The sequence below is a fragment of the Castanea sativa genome, chromosome 7 (assembly GCF_040712315.1).
Source record: "Castanea sativa cultivar Marrone di Chiusa Pesio chromosome 7, ASM4071231v1".
NCBI lineage: Eukaryota > Viridiplantae > Streptophyta > Magnoliopsida > Fagales > Fagaceae > Castanea > Castanea sativa.
In genome coordinates, this window is record NC_134019.1 from 25,374,690 (window position 1) to 25,399,312 (window position 24,623).

At 34.9% G+C, this 24,623-nt stretch overlaps 1 protein-coding gene across 3 annotated transcripts; it reads left to right on the plus strand.

The window, feature by feature from the left end:
- The first annotated feature begins 17,937 nt into the window (after positions 1-17,937).
- Positions 17,938-22,482, plus strand: LOC142643714 (serine carboxypeptidase-like 7). Of its 3 annotated transcripts, none has more exons than XM_075818424.1 (15): positions 17,938-18,066; positions 18,329-18,491; positions 18,606-18,751; positions 19,022-19,098; positions 19,240-19,362; positions 20,001-20,103; positions 20,295-20,332; positions 20,455-20,556; positions 20,783-20,869; positions 20,956-21,111; positions 21,198-21,269; positions 21,357-21,475; positions 21,837-21,950; positions 22,050-22,104; positions 22,210-22,482. In XM_075818424.1, the coding sequence occupies exons 2-15, from the start codon at positions 18,331-18,333 to the stop codon at positions 22,291-22,293; spliced, it is 1,437 nt and encodes a 478-aa protein (XP_075674539.1). In that variant the 5' UTR covers positions 17,938-18,066; positions 18,329-18,330; the 3' UTR covers positions 22,294-22,482. The 3 variants fall into 3 exon arrangements, with proteins under 3 accessions (XP_075674539.1, XP_075674540.1, XP_075674538.1); XM_075818425.1 differs by having other exon boundaries at positions 17,999-18,111; XM_075818423.1 differs by lacking the exon at positions 17,938-18,066 and adding an exon at positions 18,156-18,174.
- The last annotated feature ends 2,141 nt before the right edge of the window (positions 22,483-24,623 follow it).

A 24,623-nucleotide genomic window follows, 5' to 3' on the forward strand; every position in this document is an offset into this window, starting at 1 on the left:
CCATTGCATTCTTTCGTGTCAGCGTTAATGTCATTAGTACTTAAGCAAATTCCTTTCATGTCACTGGCACAAAACACCCTTTTACTTTCCTTTTCTCCATCGTGCCTTCTCCATCAAACACTTTCACCCATTCATTCTAGTCAATCATCCTACCATGAAATCGGCAAAAGGCCAAGGTTCTTCTCATCGTAAGGGAAAAGAGATTGCCTCCGACAATCCTGCCACTAAAAACGTAGGCGAAGACTCTCCTCACTCCAAATTAGAGCATTCCAATGAGGAAGAAGGACGTCGCAACCCGGATAGTGAATGCGACCCTCCCATCGATCCTTGGTACGATACCCATGCCCATTTCCCAAAGGTGTCCGATGAGCACTTGCCTCCGCCGCTAGGTCGCATATGGTTCTCTGTTTGCTGTCGCAACATGAAGGTGTCTTGGGTCCCTTTGGCTTTTTCGATCCCCAATCTTCTCATTCGCCAAGGTACTTTGCTTCCTGTGCCCATTCACTTCGAATTTAGATCAAGTACCTCTTTGGGTTGGAAAGAATGGGTAGACGATGAGTTTTCTAACAAGGGTTTCATGGCGGTGTTACAACGGGCTGGTGTGTTGAAGGCCATTATCTCGTCACATTGCTTGTCCAACTATAAAGACTTGTTCAATCTCTGCCATTTGGTCCGCCAATGGTGCACCGCTACTCACACCTTCTTTCTTTCCTGTGGCGAGATCACCATGACCTTGGAAGACGTGGCAAACCAACTACTTTTACCCATTCTTGGTGATGTTGACCTCGGTGCTTTGGAGCTCTCTCCGAAGGAGGAGGCCATGGATGCCGAGATAAGGAAAGGTATGATTGGCAATGCGAAGTTGTCACATTGGGTTGGGGATTTTTCCAAGGCTTCTGATGCGGCTCTGTAAGTTCATTTTTGGCTTTCATCCTCATTATGCTGTGAAGCCTTTATATTTCCAATTAGCTATCAAGATATCTGCTAGGGTGAGTCTGCCGTTGGCCCCCATGTTTCAAGATATATGTATGTGCAGTTAGATATTTTGCAAAGTGATAAGAAGCAGGCGGGTTCTTGCCATATAGTTACTACTTCTGCCCATAGCACTATCTTGCAGCATTTGTTGTAGGAGCGTTGTGCTAGGCATTTGGCAAAGTGTAGGCCTGTCCATTTTGCCTAGGAGAGATACCATTCGTGTCCAAAGGTTATTACTAATTTCTGTGGTCGATTTATGTCTAATTTCTATTGGCTTTACGTTAGGTTGGATTGAAGCCATTTGGGCATCCTGATATGGAGTTCTTTGACAAGGGAGTTCTTTTTTGTTGGAGAGCATACATGAATTAGAGTACTGGTTATACATGTGTTGATTCTGTCACGGGTTCTTTTGTTGATGCTGCTGGGACCACCACCCCGTTGACTGGTTTTGATGAGAGGGGTATTACATACTTGGCAGCCACCAATGCTGGGTGGTTGCCTTGTTTGGCAGCCACCAATTCTGAGTGGTTGCCTTATTTGGCCGATAAGGGGATCCTATTTCTGCACTATTCTGTTGATAGAGTGAGGAGGAAGTTTGGACTGGATCAGAATATTCCTGATGATTTCTCTTCCATTATGGAGTCTACCACTTCTGTTCGGCTATTCTTGTGACACAGTGCCTTTGAGTTTTAGAGCAGGCATTTTATAGCAGTCACCATTCCAGGTTCGCAGAGGGAGGGTATTTGTACTACAGCTATGCACGGGTACTGGCAGGCCGTGATGATTTCATTTGAGCAGGAGTTGTTGGGGAGCCATGGGTTTTCTCTTATTCCTCCTAATGGGCTCCACGCAGTCATTTCTGCCAACCCTTGGTTACTTCTTCCCACCAAGTCTGTGGTGGCATATGCTAGGAAGCAGAGTCGGTCTGCTATATTTAAGTGAGATGCAAAGGAGAAGGGGTGGCATTGGTATGATTCTATTCTTTCATTTAATCATGCATTTCATTTCTTTTGACCTAACTTTTAGGGTTTTTGAAAGATTTTGGGACGGGTTTTGTTCAAATTATCTTAAATGTTCATGCATTGCATCACATTTGCATTTTAACAATGTTTCATGCATTTTAGATGTGTGTTTACTATGTTGAACTGATGTGTGCTGGTAGGTTTGGATTGGGCTGAGCCCATGATGTTTTTAATGTTGCATGTCACATGTTCATGCATTTTTCATGCATACGCACCTCACTATTTCTTTATTTGTGATAGGCCAAAAACTAATTGACCACTTGTGATGGATTAAGTTGATTAATTAGCCAAGTTATTAATTAATCAAGTTAACATGCAAAATGTGTGGTAGCACAAACAAATCACCAATTAAACTAAGTATGCAGCGAAAATTAAATGACACGGTGATTTGTTTATGAATGGGGAAAACCTACACGGCAAAAACCCACAAGGTGATTTTAAGGTCACCACTCCCGAAATTCCACTATTATCACAACAAACGGTTACAAGTAAAGGAATCCCAAGTACCTTACCAACCTACAGTTAAACCATTACCCCAATAACCAATTGGACTTGTTCTGTAGTGACAATTTCTCCTTTCAATGCACGACTCTCAAGTACGTGACTAACCAATTGCGCGGATCCCAGTACGCGACTTCAATCACCAACTAGAGAAGATTGTTGGCTACAAAGTTCTTTAATTCATCCACACGATGAAGATCAAGAAGATGCTTGGTTACAAAACCCTACGGTACAAAGACACAGCAACTTCTTCACAAGAGAGATGAACTAGGGCAAGAACTTCGTCTCAAGCCATAATTTGCATAAACAAGGATTTCTCAATGCTTGTGCAACTTGCCTCACTTTGACGGCCCTTAAAATAATCTTTTTATATGTCTAGGGTTAGTAGAAAAGAAAGCCCAAAGACACATCCACGGATTGGATTCAAAACAGAACTCAAAATTTGTTTTTCTTAAATCTCGACAGATAGAAGTATCGAGAAGCTGTCGAGCAGCTGTCGAGCCACGGGGCTGGAACAGCTCTTTTAAACCTCGACACATGCGAGCTGTTAAGCTTTAATGAACTTGCACTTTTCAGCTTGTTTCTTGGACAGACTTGATGACTTCAACACTTGATCTTGAAACTCAGTTTCTTAAAGTATAAAACTTATCCTAATTCTACCCAATTACAAGTAAAATGCATTTTGTCGAAGGATTAGCCAATTACATAAATGAATGACATATGTTCTAAACAAGTGAAACACATATGTCCTAACAATTTATGATATTGATTGTATTTGGTACTTTTCTACTTCTCTCTCTCTCTCTCTCTCTCTCTCTCTCTCTCTCTCTCTTAGTTACTTAATGGCACATAAACGGAAATCTACTTCGTCCCAGAACCTTCTTCGTTCCGGGGCATCTACTTCTGATTCTACCCCCTCTCATGTTCGGTTCTATGATAAGAAAGCCCTCAAGGAATTCTCGGAGAACTTCTCTCGATGAGGCATTCATTCGGAATGCCAAGTCATCCTATCAAACTTTTTCGATACGGACCTTCCCTATTGGGAGTCACTTTGTGACATCATGGTCACTTGTTTCTCCGTGATCATAAAGGAGTTTTACTCAATATGCACGAATTTGATTATTCTGTACCTCATTTTATCACTCACGTTTGAGGTACGCGCATTGTAATCACTCCAGATCTTATAACCGAGGTGCTACACTTATCGAGGGTAGCGCATCCTGACTACCCCGGTTGTGATCGTCTCAAGACTGTGTCTAAAGACAAACTCATGTCTCTATTTTGTTGGACACCTTCTTTTTTGGGCGGTCGTCAAAACACCCCTTGCTCGACCTTTGCTAAAGGTCCAAGGTTCTTTAACATGGTGATAACATTCGTTCTCCATCCATTGTCTCACTATAATTCTATCACAGAGCCTCATGCTCGCCTTTTGTTATCCCTTTTAGAAGATCTTTCTATTGATTTTTACTCTCACTTCATTCTCTCCCTTATAGATGTTTATAGGGATACGACAACCCATGATAAGCTCATTTTTCCTTCTGCTATCACGCAGATCATTCGCCACTTTTCAGTCTCCTATCCCGAGTCAGACCGCTTCTTCATCATGTGTGCCATAAATGCGGCGATTGTTCAATGGAGTGAGGCCCATCTTCAACTGAAGTGGCCACAGACTGAGACGACGACTCCTACGGTTCTTCAGCTCTATCCACATTCGCTCCTTCTTCTTCCGCGGATAGTGTGACCCTCGAGGCAATCATGGCGCAGCTTCAGCACATGGATTCTCGCCTTGACACACTTAGTGATAAGTTGTGTCAGGTGAACACCCGTGTTAAGGACATATTTTTATGTAATTGGCATATTCTATGATCATTACAAGTGATTAAATTGAAGACATGAAGATTACTCAAGAACTGCTCAAGAAAAGTGCAATTTGTAGGTGTCGATACCTCCTCAACAAAAGCTCCATCTGTCGAGATTCATTAAAGCTTGACACATTTCTCGATCTATCGAGCTTACGGGATTCGGACTATAGCCAACAACGTTGGCTATTTGTTTATGGGTTTGTATAATCCTTATAGGACTAGGAAAACCCAAGGTTTGTGAGTTTGTATGGTCCTTATTGGACTAGAAATGCCCAAGGTTTGTGTAAACCTATTTGGAATAGGAGAGCCCATTAAACTTCTATTTAAAGGAGGTAGAAAAAGAAAAATCTAGCCCTAGAGAGCTTCATAAGATTTTCTTTTTGAAACCCTAGCCTCCTTCTACAGAAGAAAGAGTTCTTGCTGCGTTTCTTGTACACCTTTGGGTTATGTAACCAAGCAAAGTCTATAACACCAACATTGAAGATCTTATTGGTGTTTATATGTGAAACTGTTGCAAATCAACTACATCAATCAAAGGGTTGCTATGGAGTTAGTCACATACTGAGATTCGTGCAAAGGAGTTAGTCATGTACTTGGATTCATGCATCAATTGGTTAGTCACGTACTGGGAGCCGTGCATTGAAAGGAAAGATTGTCACTACATTACAAGTCCAATTGGGTATTAGGGTAAGGGTTCAACTGTAAGTTGGTATAAGGTACTAGGATTCCTTTACTTGTAACCGTTTGTTTTAATAATAGTGGATTCTTGGGAGTGGTGACCTTAAATTCACCCGATGGGGTTTTGCGTAAGTGGTTTTCCCCATTCTTAAACAAATCACTCATGTTAAATTTAATTTCCGCTGCATTTAATTATTTGGTGATTTGTTTGTGCTACCACGCATATTGCATGTTAAATTGACTTAATTAATTTACTTGGTTAATTAATCGGTTAATTTACCCAAGGGGTCAATATATTCTTGGCCTATCAACCTATGTCGATCATATTGCATGACGACAGGCTCGCCTTGGTGGCTTCGTAGAGTCTCCCTCTCCTTCTCCAAAGGCATCTGAGGACGAGGACGATGATGGTGACTCCGATGGTGGTAATGCTAACGAGAATGATGGTGTTAGCTCTTCCGGTGACGAGGAGATGACTACTTCTTAGTGACTTACCCTTTGTCATTCATGACAAAAAGGGGAAGTAGTTTTAGGTATGAGAGTAGTCATGTACTTAGGGGGAGATTTTGTTAGGGGGAGTGCTTAGTTTTTTTTTTTTTTTTTTAATCTTTGAGGGATGTAGTAAGGACTTTTTGTATCTTTTCTTTTCTTTCTTTTAGATACATTGTTCTTATATTGTGATAGCAAACCTTGTATTCATTATTGATATATAAATATATATATATATATATATATATATATATATATATATATATATATATATATATATTAAGGTTGATATTATAGTTTTACCTATCTTTTCATGTGCTGTTTCTTTTCTCTCTTTATGCGCATGCTTCTTATTACTTGTATGCAATCTTTTATTTCCGTTTCACACTAAGATGCCATTATGAGTTTGGTTTAAAGTGTTTCAGAAATACAGGTTGTCAAAGTCTCTCTTTCCATGAACTATCTTCTTGTAAAGTTTTTTAAGAGTTTGTGTTAGGATAGATTTTATTGTATACGCCAACCTCGATGGATTGAGAATCTGTTGAGGATCTATCGACCAGATAGAAAGTTTCTCGATGGATTGAGAAGTTGTCAAGATTCTATCGAGAAGAAATCCTGAAACCTCGATGGATCAAGATTACGTTAACTTCTGTCGAGACAAGAAGAAAGAGGGGCTCGATAGATACAAATCTGTCGAGGATTTGTCGAGAAGCTATCAAGCTTGATAAAAAATGAGTTTTTCAAAGAGAGTAAAAACACATAGAAATGAATGCAATCAAGCAAGCTACTTAACCAAAGATCTAAAACACACACACTAAACAAGTCTAACCAATTTTATATTTCAAAAACAAATCAAGAAAGTTTAGTGAGCATACATTAACACATGTATTCCTTGTGATGGCTAAATCACATTATACCTGCATATGTATCAAAAGTAGCAAAGAATTTTGTGTGTTGTGTGTGAAAAATATTGTAAGATTGCATTAGTGTCTACATGTTATGAGGATTTGAGATATGAGAAAATCACTTTAAGTTACACACAATCATAACTGCTTGATGGGGACTATCACCTTTGAGGTACATCCTATAACTCCTACATCTCTTAGAAACACGCTTACAACCATATTTAAAAGCATTTTGATTCTTTTTGCTTTTGATTTTTCTTTGCATATTTTTCTTTTGAGTATATCATGCATGGACATATAAAAGAGAGAAGAAAATACCCAATTATGTTAAGCCTTAACATTACACTTTTGCTATGCTGAAGCATACAAATGTTATTTCATGATTGGCAGGTTTCAATGATAAGATGGTTATTTATGCCTTTCTCTTAGGATTTTTTAGTCTTTCCCGTCAAAAAGAATAATATGAGTGTTAAGTACAAGAGATTACTTAATCGTACTCATCACAAATACGAGCCATAAAACTCACTTGCTTAGTTATGCATTGAAATGCTCATCTAAGTTACAAAAAATACAAAGTTTAGAAAACTTCGTTTCAATGGTCATCCAAGGTACACAAGTACCAATGTACACAAACACACACTGTTTTTGTATTTTTCTTATTTTTCCCCTTTTTTATCTTAAAAAAAAAAAACTAAATAAAAACTAAAAAACCAAACAAAAACAGACAAAACAACATGAAAGCATGAAAGAAAAATGCAGACGCATGAAAGCATGATTCCAAAAGCAGATAAGAAATCAAGCAAAGAGTCCTACTTTAGATAAAAAGAATTAAATTAGAGGACAAACAGAAAAGACACAATTAAGTCTTAGGCTTCTTTCTCACCTACACAACACGAGTCTTTGGTCGTGAAGATAAAAAGGCACGTGTTCTAATATGTCTACTAAGGGACATAGAAGAATTGGAATTCTCCTGAAATTGAGTTAAAAAGCTCAAAGCTTTTGATAACTCTCCAAACAAAGGTGTAGGTCCTTGAAAGGAAACCTATGATCATTTGGACACTTGCTTTTGAGGATACAACTTAAAGCAATTAGGACGAATGTGTCCAGAAACATCACAATAGTAACAAACATGAGATCTAACAAAAGATTTAGAATTAACCAAATTAGTTTTAGATTTCATACTTTTATCACCTTTCTCAAATTGGGGCACAAAAACAATCTTTGATCCAAAAGCCGTGGAAAAAGAGGGGCCGGAGAAGACAGTATATCCTAAACCAGTCTTATTAGAACTAAGCTTTTGAGCACTCAATACCTCATCAAACTTTGCACCAGACATTCTTTCTATTTAAGTTCTAGCTTAACTGAGCTCAACCTCAAGATTATTGACCTTCTCTTCTAATGAGGTGTTCTCCATAACAAAAGTCTCAACTGACCTTGTAGTCTCATCTAGTTTGACTAACAAGTCAGCTTTTTCAGTTTTTACCTCATTAAGTTCTTTTCTACAAAGATGAGAAGTCTTTTAAGATTTTATAAATTCAGTGCATAGCTTATCATAGGCTTCCTGAATGGTCAATTTCTTGGGTACTTCATCATTAGAAGAATCCTCACTATCACTAGCAATCTCCACAATCATCTTATCGGTTGTGACAGCAAAAGCCATAAAGTGACTACCTTCATCCACATACTCATCAGAAGAGTCATTCTCAGTATTACTCTAGGTAGCAACCAATCCTTTATCTTTAGACTTCTCGGTCTTTTCCTTCATAAGGTAGTTTTGGCACTCTATCCTCATTTGACCAAAACCTTTACATTCATGGCACTGGATGAGGGGTTTCTCACTCTTACCCTTCCTAGAGGATTTAGATTTCTTAGGAGGTTTGTCCTTATCTTTTTTCCTATATTGAAAAAGCTTGATAATCTCATTTGCTATGAAGGTTAGATCCTCATCCTCATCATCTTCATCTTCAGAGTCATCAATCTCTTCCTTTATACCTTTAAGAGCTAAGTTTCTACTCTTCAATGTCAGTGATCTTGACATGAAATCTTTCAAGTAAGGACCTAAGGATTTTCCTAACAATTTTGGATTTTGCTATGGATTCTCCAAGGTTGAAGGCAGAATTCACATTATCCTTAAGTTTAGCATAGAACTCACCAAATGTTTCATCCTCCTCCATCCTTATTTCTTCAAAACTGCTGGTGAGTCTTTGAAGCTTAACGGTCTTCACTGTCATGGTACCTTCATAGGTGGTCTCAAGAATGGTCCATACTTCCTTGGCAACTTCCATGGATAATATTTTCTATAATTCCTCATTTGTCACCCCACTAAACAAACATTCAAAGACCTACTATTGAAATTTGCCACTTTGATTGTGGCTTCACCCCAATCCACTGGCACTTCCTAAGGCTTAATCCAGCCAACTTCAACAGCTTACCATACTTTTTCACCTAGAGCCTGCAAAAAAACTTTTATACGAACTTTCTAGTATGCATAGTTAGTGCCATCAAATAAATGAGGAATTGAAAGAGATTGTCCACAATTCATGACGATGGGGGTCAAAGATCACACTCAAAAAATTAATCCAATCAGAGCATATCCATTCTGATACCACTTGTTGGGAAATTTAGACCTCGATTGATAGAATTAACAAGTTTTAAACTCAAGTTGTTAATTAGATTTATTATGAATAAACATTGTTAAAACAAACTAACACCAATATTATGTCAATATCATGCACAACAAAAAATTAAATAAGACAAGATATGATGACTTAGGAAAACCAATGAAACAAATTAGTTTCATAGTAAAAAATTTGGGGGGAAACCTTCCCGAAAAGCAATTCACTATAGTAAAGAGAAATTTCAGATCTAGTACAAAACTTTTGTCCCTAGACTCTACAATCCCTGTAGATGAACTTATAGTAGAAACCTTTTACCGCTTCAGAACCTCTGAACTCTTCAATATATGAACGTCACCCTTTTGATGCACGAATCCCAGTACGTGACTAACCAATGATGCACGACTCCCAGCACGTGACTAACTCACCAATTTGAAGAAGATGTTAGTTGCAAAGTTCTTCACTTCATCAACAATGAAAATCAAGAAGCACTTAGCTACAAAATCCTAAGGCGCAAAGACGCAGTAGCTTCTTTCAAAGAGAATAAGGCACTCAGTCGCCTTTTGCATGTGTTTTCCTTTTTTCTCTTGTGTGACGGCCTTTAAAATAATCCTTATATATCTCTGGGGTTGTGAGAAAATAAACCATACACATACATGTTAGCATGAGCCGAAAATCAGATCTAGAAATTATGATTTCGTAATTCTTAATAGATATTTCTGTCGAGCAGCTGTCGAGACTTTGATAGATATATCTATTGAGCTATCTGTCGAGTTTTAATAAACAACACTTCTTCACTTGTTTCTTGGATAGATTTGCATGGCTTCAATACTAGACTTGAACTTATGTTCCTTGAAGTACTAAACCCATCTTAGATCTACCTAATTACAAGTAAAGTGTGTTTTGTCAAAGGATTAGCCAATTTACAATAACATATGTTCTAACAAGTTCCACATATGTCCTAACAAAACCCATGAACAAAGTCATATTAGATTAAATTGCTAGTAGCCAGTACACGATTTCACTAGGTTGCCTACAGTTGGTATTTTAAAACAAAATCATGGTTACAAAACATGATTCATGTATCTGGCTCTATGTTTTCATTGGGTTATATATATTAAATCCTAGGGTGCCTACAACTTGTATCCTAGAACAAGTCATGGATTACAAATCTTAATATTTGTAATCCATGAATATGGCTTTCACATTTTTTTGGGGTTTTATATTAAATCCTAGGTCAATGATATTTTGGCTACTGCCTTTCCTCATGGCAATATGTGTTTCGATTAATGCAAGGGAATATTATTGTTTAGAATATCATTGGGTAGAGAAACTTCAATTTAGTGTTAAAAGCGTTATTAGTTCAGGAAAGTATAATCTTAGTGAGTCAATTTGTATAATTCAATTAGATTTATATTTTGTGGAGGATATTAACTAATTTCTATGGTTGATAGGTCCTATTTAAGAGTGTTTTGAGACTATTAGAAGGGTGTTTCAGTTGGACTTTCAAAGTGATTCAAGTGCTATAAGTAATTATGCATATATGCACAATTTTGTTCATTAGGTTCCTAGAAGTCAAAGGTTTTCAAAAGTTATGTTTTTAAGCATACATTTTCTAAGTTTATCAAAAGCATTTTTCTACATCATTGAAAGAGAAATTTCAAATTTTAAATAATGTTTTAAAGAGAAACTTCACAATTTAAATAACATTTTGAACGTTTAAATCTCATTTAAAAGATGATTTATAAACTAAACCATTTTCAAACAAGAAATGAGTTTCAAGATAAGTTTTCTAAAAAGGTTCTTGTTCTTTAAATTTGTTTAAAACCAAGTGATTTCAAAGTCATATTCCTATTTTATAATGGTATTAAAACATTTCTTTTAGCAAATTAAAATTTCAGATTTACGTAAGAATTGTAAAATACTTGTATAAACTCCTCAGTTCCCATGCGTTCCCTAAGAGAGTCAAGCATCCTTTGATTATTGTTTAAATTTGATATTGTGATCTTCGATATACCTCTAAATTTGGAATAATTGTTAATATTAAATAAATTATTATATTTTGTATAAACTTTTCTTTTGTGATATGTGACTCAAAATAAGTGTTGTTAAAAAAAAAAGATCAAATATATGTGTAAGCCCGCTCACAGGGTTGTATGTGAGAATAAGTGTTAATCCCTCAGCAGCAAGGGTTAGATGTTGGTATCCGCTCACAGGATTGTATGTGAGAATATGTAATATGTAATACACACACACACACACACATATATATAACACTATGTTCCGATCAATTATTTGTATGTGTTTTCGAATTATTTAAATATTTGACTACATATGTGTTTAGTGGTTTATTATATGCTTTGGAAAAACTATATTTGATATCATTGAGTGAGTTTGTGAAATCAAAATACTCATGCTTTGCTTGACTCTATTCTGTTGTGTATTGTGTATAATGGCTACTAGATGTGTGGCTTACCGCATCAATTACAATTTTCAGATTAAAGTTTATTTGGGAAACAGAAACTTTGGATCTCTTCATAAGGGGCAAGGTAGAGCGTGAGAGTTTTTGGGCAACGTCAATAACGCTTAAAGCTTTTAAGGATTTTTAGTTATTTTTATCTAACTTAAGATTTTACAGTATTTGGAGATTATTTCTAAATTGTGTATTTCAATATTGTAAGAGATTTATTAAGAGCGTTGTTTATTTGGAGTTTACTGGATTATGTTTATTGAGTTATATAAGATCAACAAGTTAGTCATGCATCTAAAGGTGTTCCATGGATTTGGGTCGTGACATAGGTAAGGAGATGCTTGCTTCTACTTGCTGGTTTTCACCTGAACCAGCCTGAGCAGCTGCGTTCTTCTTTCTCAGAGGCAATAGCCAAGGAGAAAGATAACCAATATATGACTAGAGAGAGAACAACCAAAATATAACTAAAGGGAAAATAACTAGAGATTCTCCCCAATGAAGTCAACAAAAATGTATGTGCAACAAAAATGTATGTGCAAGTTAGATTATCAAAACTACATGAGAGAATGGGTGATACATCTAATAATACATTTAAGTGAAAAAGCTTAAGAATAATAAAAATGGAAGCTTTAACACTTTAACTTCAAGAGAAATGGAAAGCATAACATGGAAAGTAAAGAAGGCATGGGAAAATATGTGGAAAATCCTTTGGAAGGAATGAAAAACCATAGGTCAGCAAGGGAAGAATGTCCCTCACCCTTTAGAGCTCTCCATTATGTGAAAAACGAATTTCTTTGTACAGTAGTGATATTCTTCCCAAAGAAAATCCTTTTTCTCTCTACCTAACTTTCCTACCCAAACTTTCTGTTCTTTATCTTGTTTTCTCTAGGTCCTTGCCCTAATTGTTCAGCAACATGTTCCTCTTAGTACAAAGAATGTTGTAAGGCACATTGATACAGGTGTCAAACCCTTATTCGCCCATTTCAAACCCTAATATAGCTATTGTACTATACTATGGCTGGAGGAGAAAGAAAACATGCCAATGTCAGGGTAGTGGAATGGAGGGTGGCTCTACTACTATGTGGGGAGCAAACTATAGACAAGGAAAAGGACATCAGGGGGGCTAGGAGTGATGCATGTATCCTCAACAGTGGTCCAACACAAAATCAGCCATAAGGAGTGTTCTATAGTATTGAGTGTTCTATAGTATCTGACCATAAGGGGTCGCTATCTCCCTTTTGTGCAAGTGCTAGGTGTCCATGTCAAGTGCAAATCTCACTCTTCTCCAAGGTGGTCACGTTATTAGCACAAGCCAAAGATTCTCTTCTTCAGCCAACGTTTCCCTTCCTTTGCTCATAGCTATTCCACATGTAGGGTTTGGATCCAGCCATGTCAGCATTCTCACATGCCTTGGCTAGTGTAATGTACACATTTTATGCCCCACCAATCACAACTTGCCATGTATTTGTTTAAATTTCCTTATAAAATAGGCAAAGTTTAAAATGGAAAAAAAATAAATACATGACAAGTTGTGATTAGTGGAGCATAAAATAGAACACAAAATGTAGTATAGATGATTTCTATTCCTACATTTCCAATTTGTTATCAAATTAGTTTTTTTTTTAACTGTTAGTTAGTTTGATTTAGCAAAAAAATTAACTTCAACTAAAATTTATTATCTTGTTAATTGTTAAGATATTTAATTTGGGTAAAAATTCTACAAATTAAAATTATACTCAAATTAAAATCCTATTACCAAAATGTATATTACTTGGTTCAGCAATAGCCTATATCCATGGGTAGAAGGGGATGAATTTACTATATTAAAGAGATATTACAAAGTGTTAACTCACTCATAGGAGCACTCACAAATAACAAAGATGGTGTAGAGGCACTTTCACATAACCTAAAACTCCCAATACATCCAAATAATGATGAAGTACCAAAAACAAATAACAAAATCTCTTTAGGGCTCTCTCAAAGTAATCCAATGTCTCTCCTCAAGTGGGAGGAGCTTTAGGCCAAAGCCATCAAACCCTTTGCGATATTGCCTATTTATAAAACTACAATACATATTATTTCGTAGACAAGAAATACCTTTATTGGTAGACAATGAATGTTTTTCTTGGTAGACAAGGAATACTTTTCTTGGTGGACAAGGAATATATGTTCCTTCACACCAAGAAAATCCAACCCAAATCAAATAAGAGAGAATAGTGGCATTAATCTAAGGGAGTTATGAGATAATCGGCAGTTACCTTAAGGAGGACACGAACAATAGTTGACTCAGAGTGTTTACCAAGTCCTGCTAATAGTGAGACACTTAGCAATGGGAGAAAACTGGAAAGCAGCCCATGGAAAGCAGAACTAGGCATATATGTTAAAGCCTCAAGGATAAATAGATGTTGAGTTTACAAGAAAATGACATCATACACAATCAAGAACATGCCAGAACACTTCTGAGATCATATGTACTTAGATTCTTTGGATATTTAGTTGTTCGAATGCAAGTCAAGTAATCCTTAGAATTTGTAGAAGATTTTACGCTCCACTGGTTCCTTTGTAATGATGATCTTGTTTATTCAAGTATTTACTATGTTTGATGCAATATTTAGTTATTCATGTCTAATATGATTTCCTGCTTACTTTGAATCAATTAGGTGCTAGAAGAAACAGTTTAGGATTTAATCTTTTGTAATTTCTGCAATCTAATTCACTTAGAGATGATTTTGCTCTGGTTGTACACTTCAAGATGATTTACTTTGATCTGATTTTCTTCAAGAAGGTATACTTTGAATATGTTTAGTTTGACAATTGCATATCATTGGTGCGATGGTCACTCTACAAATATAAGTGCTTGAGGAGTGTTGGAAGCAAGGGCCGTGGTTCAAGTCTCTAGGAGAGAGTTTTGTACACATAAATACTTAAATTATGTTATAATAGAATTTCTATCTTATATTAAAAAAAATATATATATGTTTAGTTTGATTAGGCTTATTTCGAATCAAAGCAGTTGGAAACAATCAGTTCAATCACTTTGAACCAATAGTTGTAGTGATAACTTAGGCTTGATAATCATGGCTCAATAGTTCAACTTAGTCATTTAGAAATTTAGTTATCCAGGATTTCTCATTCTTATTGTTAACTCACGTATTTCCCAAAAAGTCCTCTTAAGTGAGACATTTCCAAGGTTGATTCATTTACTACTCTGTTTTGGTTTATGATTTTCCTAGTGCAATGGATGTAAGTCCTTGTTTCATTATAGTTTAATTCATTGCAAGTTCATTGGTACAGTTTTAATCATCAATGGTAGATATTTGTTTAGTTTAAATAGCAGATCGTTGATGGTAGTTTATTTACGTTAGTTTTAGCATCGAAATATTAAAGACTAGGATTTATATGTTAGAAATTGACCTTAGCTTAGTAATGCATTACATGCCACCTGTAATTTACCTTATTATTATTATATTTTTTTTAATTTGATAATTGGGAATGGAAATTTAAATTTAAATGTCTTTGTTAAAAACACCAAAATGTTCTAGCTAATTGAGTTACAAGATTCTTCACATTCGATAATTATCATCGCTATCAAAATGGCTCTTCAAACTTTGTTGGAGGTAAATCTAGACCTACAACCCTTAAAATGAATTCAAAATAACCTTTCACCATCCAACTCTCTAATACAACATCGAAATTCAACTCTAATCATAAAGGTTAGACAATATGGCAACAACATCACATAAACAATCACTTAAAAACCACATAAAAAAGAGAAAAAGAAGTGGCTCCAAGATATGTTTACGAGAGATAGAGAAGGATATTATATTTGATAGCAACTGGGGCGTAGTCAGAAACTTTTGTTTGGAGGCCAACTTATGATACTAATTTATTAGTTTATACAAACTTTCATAAATATGCACAAACACATACACGCAAATAACTTAGTATCCTTCATAGTGAATTCTTAAAGTTTTCATTTTTTGTTTAAGTTACCAAATTCTCTATCAAAGTGAGTAAAAAAATTCAATTGAACAAATGAAGTAAGAAAAAATATGATTGATCCAAAACTTTAACAGCACAAGAACACATTTTACCCAAAAAAAAAAAAAATGAATGTGAGGGAAAAAAAAACATTTTCTATAACCACTAGATCAATTAGACAACTTTTTTAAGAGCATCATTCAAATAGCTCAAATATTTGGAGAGACCGAATCACTTTTTGTATGCTAATAATTAAACTGTTAAATATTTATATATAATATTAAAATACTTTTAAAATTTTGGGGCCCACTCATACATGTAGCTCCCCTGGATAGCAAGTTAGCAACAGGCAGGGGACACGGGGCAATCTACCATCATATTTCCATTCTACCCTTCAGGCTTCGGACATTTAGTTCATACACGTGACTCGAAGTCTGGAACTGGAAGGTGAACCAGTGACAGAGGACCATTGTATCTAATTTTTGGGACAAGACGTTATACGTAGTTTCAAACCAATAGAGATAGGACTGGAAGGTCTATCATTCTTTATTTGGACAAATTTGACCTCATGTCATGTTGTTTTTATTTTAAACAAGATACGTTTTTAAAATTTTCAGAGCCTAACGTCGAGCCACATTTTACACACCCACCTAGTCTAACTCCCACGTGACACATATGTTGCTGTTTTGTCAGGTGATTATGGTCCAGTACATGACTACATATTTTAGGAGTATAGAATATGGCTACAAGCTAATTAAAACTTACATTGTTACTGCAATGTAAACCTATAATTATTATTTCGGTATAGTTAAAAAAAACTCTAAAGACACCCAAATTTATAACATATTTAAGTGTCATTTTATGATTAGTGCACCTAAATTCACTTTTTTTTAGCAAATATTCATAATAGTCTTATGTGTAAGTATTGTAATACCCTTAGTGCGATGGTCACTTTACAAGTATAAGTGCTTGTGGGGTGTGGGGTGCAAGGGTCGGGGTTCAAGTCTCTAGGAGGGAGCTTTACATACATATACAATTAGATTAGATTAGAGTAGAATTATATCTTGTCTAAAATTTAAAAAAAAAAGTACTGCAATGTAATAACAAGTTGACACCAAAGCATCTTATGAAATTAGATGTGAGTTTATAGCATATATTTCACAATAAAGTTGAGTTGGCAATTTTTTACTGGTTCTCTTATTTAGGTTCACCACTAATATTTTTTTTTTTTTACTTATTTATAACAATTTGTCACATTGACAGAATTTGGAGGTTTCCTTTTTCATTTTTTTTTTACTTAAAAAATATATGTCATAGAACAAAAGAACAAAAAGGGCCACTCATAGGTCAACTTGGAGATTTGAAGTGTGTTTAGTCTGGAGCATAAATAATGGTAAAATGGCATAAATGTCAAATTTTTCCTAATTAACCCCAAAAATTACTCACGTCAACCTATGTATTTATTGTGCAAAATACATTTTTACTACATTATTTGTGCCAATATACACAAGTGTTGTTGTGCATTTCAAAAATAATTTAAAAAATCAAGAAAAATTAATATTTGAATAAAAATAGAATTTAGAACAAATAATTTGATATAGGTATTTTAAAAAATGATTATGTAAAATAAAAAAATTAAGTTTTATACTAAAATATATAAGAATTTTTACACGAATTGATATGCACGCTCCTAATAGTCTAATAGACATCTCTCAATTAACAAGTAGGAGGTAAGACCATAAGAACGCTAGGGGCTCAACCACACGGGGGTATCGCTTAATGGTAGGAGTCTTCGTTCTGCACCCAGAGAGAAGTGGTTCGAACGATAGCCCTAGCAAGGCCCGTGTGGTACACGTGGTATTTCTCATGCCGTCACTTGGCATGAAGTCGATGAGCCCACACCAAAAACCTTTTTTTTTTTTTTTTTTCATTCAGTATAAAAAAAAAAAAAAAAAAAAAAAAAAAAAAAAAAGTTCTTTGGTCAATGCTAGGGGCTCAAATCTCAATAGCATTGTCACTCTTTTCTTTTCGTTTTTTTTATTATAATTGGACACCAAGTAGTTCTTCGGAAACCCAGGGGGTTGGCTGAGTTGGTAGAGCTCTCAGCCTCAGGGTGCTTGTACTGGGCTCGACTGGGTGTGCTCCCCAGTTCGAGTCTTGCTACCTGCACTTTGAAACGAATTTTCTGGGCCAGTGCTTTACCCCTTCGCAGGGCTCTCCCGGCACGAACAGTGATTAGTCTCTGGTTGAAAGCCTTGAGGATACACTGTGGGCAACCAAAAAAAAAAAAAAAAAAAAAAAAGTAGTTCTTCGGTCAATCCTCCTATTAAGAGAACCATAAATTGGAGTATTATATTATATAAAATTATGAACTTTACTATTGACAATTACTTGAAAACCTTTAAAATATATATACATATATATACACACACTCCATGACGATGTCTTTAAATATAATAAATTACTTAATTGCTTATCCAAAATCTCATTCGCTACTATAATATAAATCTGTTTAGTTTCACAAGTTTTACGGTCGAAAAAAGTCACCCTTCATCAAGTTCCAAAGAGGTAACATCCATTTTACTCAAAGAAAAAAAAAGAAAAAAAAAAGAGGTAACATCCATTTCTTCAGCTCGGATATCGGCCATGGAAGCATCAAAACTACTTACTAAATGAGTCTGAATTTCAATAAATGACTCACATCTTCTTTGTTTTTGTCTTGCACATGTCTTTAAATTTTATGAATTTAACTCAAGAAACTTGAAAAGAATGATCTCTATTATTCTTCTGACATATACTTTTTCTTATGATGTGAATGGATAACTTTTAGGCATGGCAGCACAGCAGCAAAAGTTTGAGAGTATGTTCAGCTCCACTGTCATCACCTTGCTTTGGCTGCTTGCATTTTCTATGTTGTGCACGGCCCAGTCCCAGTCAATTGTCGAGACTCTACCTGGCTTTCCTGGTAAACTTCCATTTAAACTTGAAACAGGGTAAGTCATATCGCAATGCCATCTTTCCTCTCTCTCTCTCTCTCTCTCTCTCTCTCTCTGTTTTATATATGCTTATATTTATATGTTTTGCTTAGCATCTCTGTTAATTCTCAGATATGTGGGGGTGGGTGAAGCAGATGATGTGCAACTATTTTACTACTTCATTGAATCTGAGAGGAATCCAAGGAAGGACCCTCTGCTGCTTTGGCTTACTGGAGGCCCTGGTTGTTCTGGCTTCTCAGGACTGGTTTATGAAATTGGTTTGACTTCTCAGTTCTCACTCTTTCTTTTTTTTTTTTTTTTTTTAAATTCCTTATGGTATTAAGCTACTATTAGCCTACTTCTGCGGCCTATAATTCTAAAATGCTTTCTCATTCTCACTAATAGATGTGGGATTATGTTCATTAGCAGTGTCAAATTGTATAACAATGTTTATAACCTTCACATAAAGTAACTTAATCAGCAAAAAAAATTTGTAAACTGTAGACTTTTTTTTTTTTTTTTGGTTGATAATTTGCACTGTAATGTAGGTCCACTGTCATTTAATTACGAAAATTTTGATGGGAATGAACCAACATTCCAATTGAACCAATATTCATGGACCAAGGTATGTCATCATATGCTCCTATATTTTTTTTTGGGGGGGTGGGGGGTGAAATCGGCTTCTATGCAATTTAATTGGTGATTTCGATTGTAAAGACTTCTTTCGGCTCTACTTCAACCATAGTGATTATTGATTTATTTCCAGGTTGCTAGCATTATATTTTTGGATGCTCCTGTTGGCACAGGATTCTCCTATTCAAGAACCTCCCAAGGTTACAATATGACAGATACATTATCAGCAGCACAAACCTATGAATTCTTGAGGAAGGTGAGTGAAATTCTACAAAATAATGAAAAATTTTCGTTTCCCTCACCTTTCTTTATAATCAAACGGGAAATTCTTTAGCAAATGGAAAGTAAATTTTTAAGATTACCCAGGCAGGTTTTATAATGACAATTACTTTACTTTTGTTGTACTTCAATGGTGTTAAATCCACCCAATTGCTCTTCTAACGTGTGACGTAAATACTAGCCATTGAAAGAATTTTATTTTTTGTTGTGTTGTAATTTTCGGAATTTTCTAGATAGAATATGATTTAATTTTCTTGTTTTGGAGAGTTTTTCAAAGTATTTTGGTCAAAATTAACTCTTTATGTGGTAGAAAATTAATTCAGATTTATTTAAGAATATATATATATATATATATATATATATTTTGTAATTTTTTCTATCAATAAAAATTTTAGTACTTATATTATTTATTTTTTTGGTGGAATCCAAATCGTCACCTTCAGAGTTCAAGGTTTTCTAAAGTCCAATCATGAACTAACCCTTCTCTCACATTGCATAGTTTTCATATAAAATTAAAGCACATACTAGCCTTTTTTTTTTTCTTTTTTTCTTTCTTTTTTTTCTTTTTTTGAGGGGTAAAAGCACATACTAGCTAATACTTTTGATTTGTCACAGTGGCTATTGGATCACCCAAAATTCTTGACAAATGTACTCTATGTTGGTGGTGATTCATATTCAGGCATTAGTGTTCCAATCATCGTCCAAGAAATACATAATGGTAATTTGTGATGACTTATGATAACCCAATTTTGGTATCAAATCCTATCCAATTCGGTTACAGAGAAAGCATAGGACGAGTGGTTTACTTCAAAACAATCAGAGTTAACACTTTTTTCTTATTTGCATCCATTTCCCCTTTCAATTATCATAAAGGTCAGTTTAATTTTAATCCATCTTACATTCTTGCAGGTAACGCTGTTGGAAATGTGCCATTCATGAAGCTAAATGTAAACAATTTTTATCACACAACTTGGATCACAAGAGCTAGTTCTATCTTATTCTTTCAAATGTCTTCTGGATTTTGATTTCTACTAGTGAATAAATCAAGATTCGTTTAAATTGAAAACAGGGATACTGTCTTGGCAACCCAGGTACAGATCGGCGTAGTGATGTCAGTACACAAATTGAGTATGCTCATCGTGTGGCACTTATATCCGATGAACTCTATGAGGTAATTCAATCCCCCCAAAATGCAAAATTGGAGTTTCTTATGCTTATGTAACTGATGTGGTGGCAGATTGAAATGGTGTAAAATCAATAACAACTTACTATTTCAGTAGTAGTTGGTATTGAAAAATGTTGTGTTGCATTACTCATACTTGTATACCCTCCATCAAAGATAACATTAGACGATTAAGACTAACAAATGATCTAACAGCTATGCCTTAAATTTCCAGTCAATCAAAGAAAGTTGTCATGGCGAGTATGTGAGGGTAGATCCAGAAAATGTGCAATGTCTGAAAGATATTCAAGCTTACACAGATGTAAGAAAAATTGCTACTTTCATATATCCAATTACATATGATATTCATCTTTCACTTTCAGTGTGACTGACTGACTCTGCTTATAGTGCATTGCAAAACTTGATCATGCCAACATTTTGGAGCCAAATTGTCCTTTAATTTCCCCAAAATCAAAAGGAATAGGATGGGATCAAGCAATTTTTGAAGAAAACCCTATGGATATACTCCTTTCGTGGTCTCAAACTCCTACCTTATGGTGCCGGGTAAATTGCTTTTTCTCTTTCTCATGTTAAAATGCATTACTAATTTTACATTACTGTCTAGTTAATTCCTAAACTTACTTTTGCAGGTTTATAATTATGTGCTCTCATACATTTGGGCAAATGATGAAAATGTACAAAATGCTCTTGGCATCCGGAAGGTACACTGATCGTACCATTACACTTTATAGTTAACAAAATCCAAAAACGAATGGATCACTTCATCATATTGTTATGATGACACGCAGGGAACAAAATTGAGCTGGTTTAGATGTAATAAGACTTTGTCCTACACATATGATGTTGTAAGTACCATTGAGTATCATCGAAATCTCACAAATACTGCCTACCGATCTCTGATTTACAGGTGACAGTGATGCACAACATCCCTTTCTCCTTTTATTTTCTCCCTATATTTTAAGCGTCTCGTTGAAATTATATCGAAGTTAAGCTCTTTGGTTCAATTATCTTCCTCATCTTTTTCTTTTTCCTTTTTTTTTGGCTGGTTAGTAGGCCACTGATTCATAGAATGGTGAAAATATTCATTTGGACCATGACACACAATATTAAAGAGAAGCTAATAATATATGTTATTCTCTTGTTGTTGAAAATTGAAATTCAAATTGCTTGACATAATTTGTTAGAATGAGTCGAACATAATACTGTGAGCCTCATTATGTTCGACATTTTTTTAACTCCTCATGCTAAGTATTTCTCTTCTCACACAGTGGAGACCAAGACCTGGTTGTTCCATATGTTGGCACCCAAGAATGGATCAGATCCCTCAATATGACTATCACAGCTGATTGGCAGCCATGGTTTGTTGAGGGCCAAATTGCCGGGTTGGTATCTAAAATTTGGAATTAATATATCTTTAGCCCTATTGTCAAATTTTATCTTCTTGCCTGTATGAAATAAAACTACTTTTATTGTTATGACAGGTACACAAGGTTCTTTACGAAGAATTTATACCATATGACTTTTGCTACGGTTAAGGCATGAAAAACACGCCCTGATTATTTTTCTTCTCCATTAATGTTATGTTATGCAAGAATAATTAAAGTTGACCTTTTTATTTTCCTATTCTAATTGTACATGTAGGGAGGGGGTCACACAGCTCCAGAGTACAAGCCTAGAGAATGTTTTGCCATGGTGGATAGGTGGCTTTCCTACTATTCTCTCTGATCTAAAAATGTAGTAGCTGCAAATCTTAGCAACAATTTGATATGTAAGCAGCCAGATGGTGATAGAAATTGCAAGTATGGCCACTGTGATGATGAAAACAATTGGTGTTGTTTGTAATAAAAAGACTAAGCCAACCAATAAGTATTGTCATAAATTTTACAAAATAAAATAAAAGGCTTATAGGTGAAATCTGACTCCAATGTTGTAGGTATTTTCATGATGCATTTGATTTTTAGTCAAAGGCGTGGCCCTTTCACCATTTAAAAAAAAAAAAAAATTAAAAAAGGGTAACATCCTACTCACATAATTGTTAAAAGTTAAAATAGGAGTACTCACTGACTTTGATCACTTGAAGTATTTAAGCATTTTCTTAGGGCATATTTGGTTGATTGTAATAGATGTTGTAATGTAATAGTTATTCCTAGGGTTTAGTTATTCTTTAGTTTGGTTAAATAGTCATTTTTTATGAATAGCTATTTCTCAAAATGAGGAATAACTATTCCTCTTCAAAAGGTTGTATTAAGTGCAATAATTTCAAAACTTAATATGTTTCCAAATAAACAAACTTTCCATATACATCTAACAATTATAAAAATAAAAAATCATAAAAAATAATACACATCTTTCTTAAATTTAAAAATAACAATTTTTAAGGAAATATAATTGTATGAGTAAGATATTTTCTAAAATAAATGTTAAGTTTCATTCTAATATTACAACTCACAACCAAACTAATGAATAGGTTTAGTTATTACATTACAACACACTTTATTATTAGTAATAAAGATTACAATTCCTGTCGTAATCATCATTCAGTGTACCAAATGTACCCTTAATGTCACTTTTCTGTTTTTTGATCTCTTTGAATTTCAATTCCTAAAATTTTTTTATCCACACCAAAATCTTTCATGACAACCTCACCACTAAAAAGTAGAGAGTCCTCGACATGTTTATATCAATCAGGATCTTAACTGCGATGAGCATCTCATCGACATACAGCAAAAAGAAGGCAAAAGAACCATTGGAGAGCTGGTGATACACATAACTATCATACTTACTTCTAGAGTAATCGTGCCTAATATCATGCAAGTGTCAAACTACATATACCACTAACTTGGACATTACTTCAAACCATATAGTGATTTGTCAAAAAGCAAACATGGTCTTATTTTTCTTGAACCTCGAAATGCTCTAGCTAATGGATATAAACAGAGTACTCTGCCCTTAAAATAGAGTACTCCGTTATAGATGTAGCCTACATTGTTCCTACAATATATACAAGGAATTTGATTTCAAACACTATAAATCGCCAAAACTTGAAAGGTGATCTAGTGGTTGAGGGTCATTACCAAAAACTACTCTCCATGTGGGAATAAACATGAACATCCTCTAAACATCAAATTTCCTTTATATAAGTATATATATGTTTGTCTAGCTCATTGGGCTTGGGCCTGGTATCCAATACTTACAGTACATTCATATTACTTGTATATCATACAAATTGTGTCTATTAGTCTCTGTCTTTAAATGGAAAGGGTTCAAACCCATATTCCTGTATAACAATTAAACCAACACTTATAACCCCATCTAATTTACTAGAACACTATTAAAATTCCTGCATGAGGTGCTCAGTTGGTTTGGAGTTGAATTTCCTTTCTTGTTTTATTAATCTCTCTAATTTAAGTATGTAAATTGTGTCAATTGGAGAGGGAAATCCTTGAGAAAGCAATTCCCCCCAAAACGTTTTTGAGGAAACTGGTCCAAAATTATATCACAATGGTAAAGAGGTGCTCTGCCTAATTTATAGACTAGAGTCCCAATTCAAGAAAAGCCTAGATTGTTCTTGGTGGAAACTGCCTTTTGCAATTCTTTTGAAGTTCTGATTTTTTTTTTTTTTTTTTTTTTTGTGTAGCTATAATTTTCCTCAGTCCCCAAGTCAATTCTGAGTTCTTGGAAAGATTTATGCACTTTTGGTCCGTTTAATTTGAGATTTTAGAGACAAAAAACTTGTTTCTGAGTTCTAGATTCATAGTGGCATCCCATTAGGGACGAGCAATGTACGCTAGTGGTCGTACGATTTCTTTCTTGAGGAGACGATGTTCTTTCAAAATTGCACAAATCTTTCTATCTTCTCTCTTTAAAATAAAAAAAAATATTTTAAAAAAACCACTCTTCTTTTGGGCTTCTTTTTGAGATTTTTATAGTTTTTCTTTTTTAAGGCTAAGGTTTTCTTACTAATTTAACTAGCAAGGTACCCGCGCAATGGGCGGATAACTTTGTAAGCTACTATGAGAAGGATAAGTAAAATGTTAAACTTATTAAAAGTCATA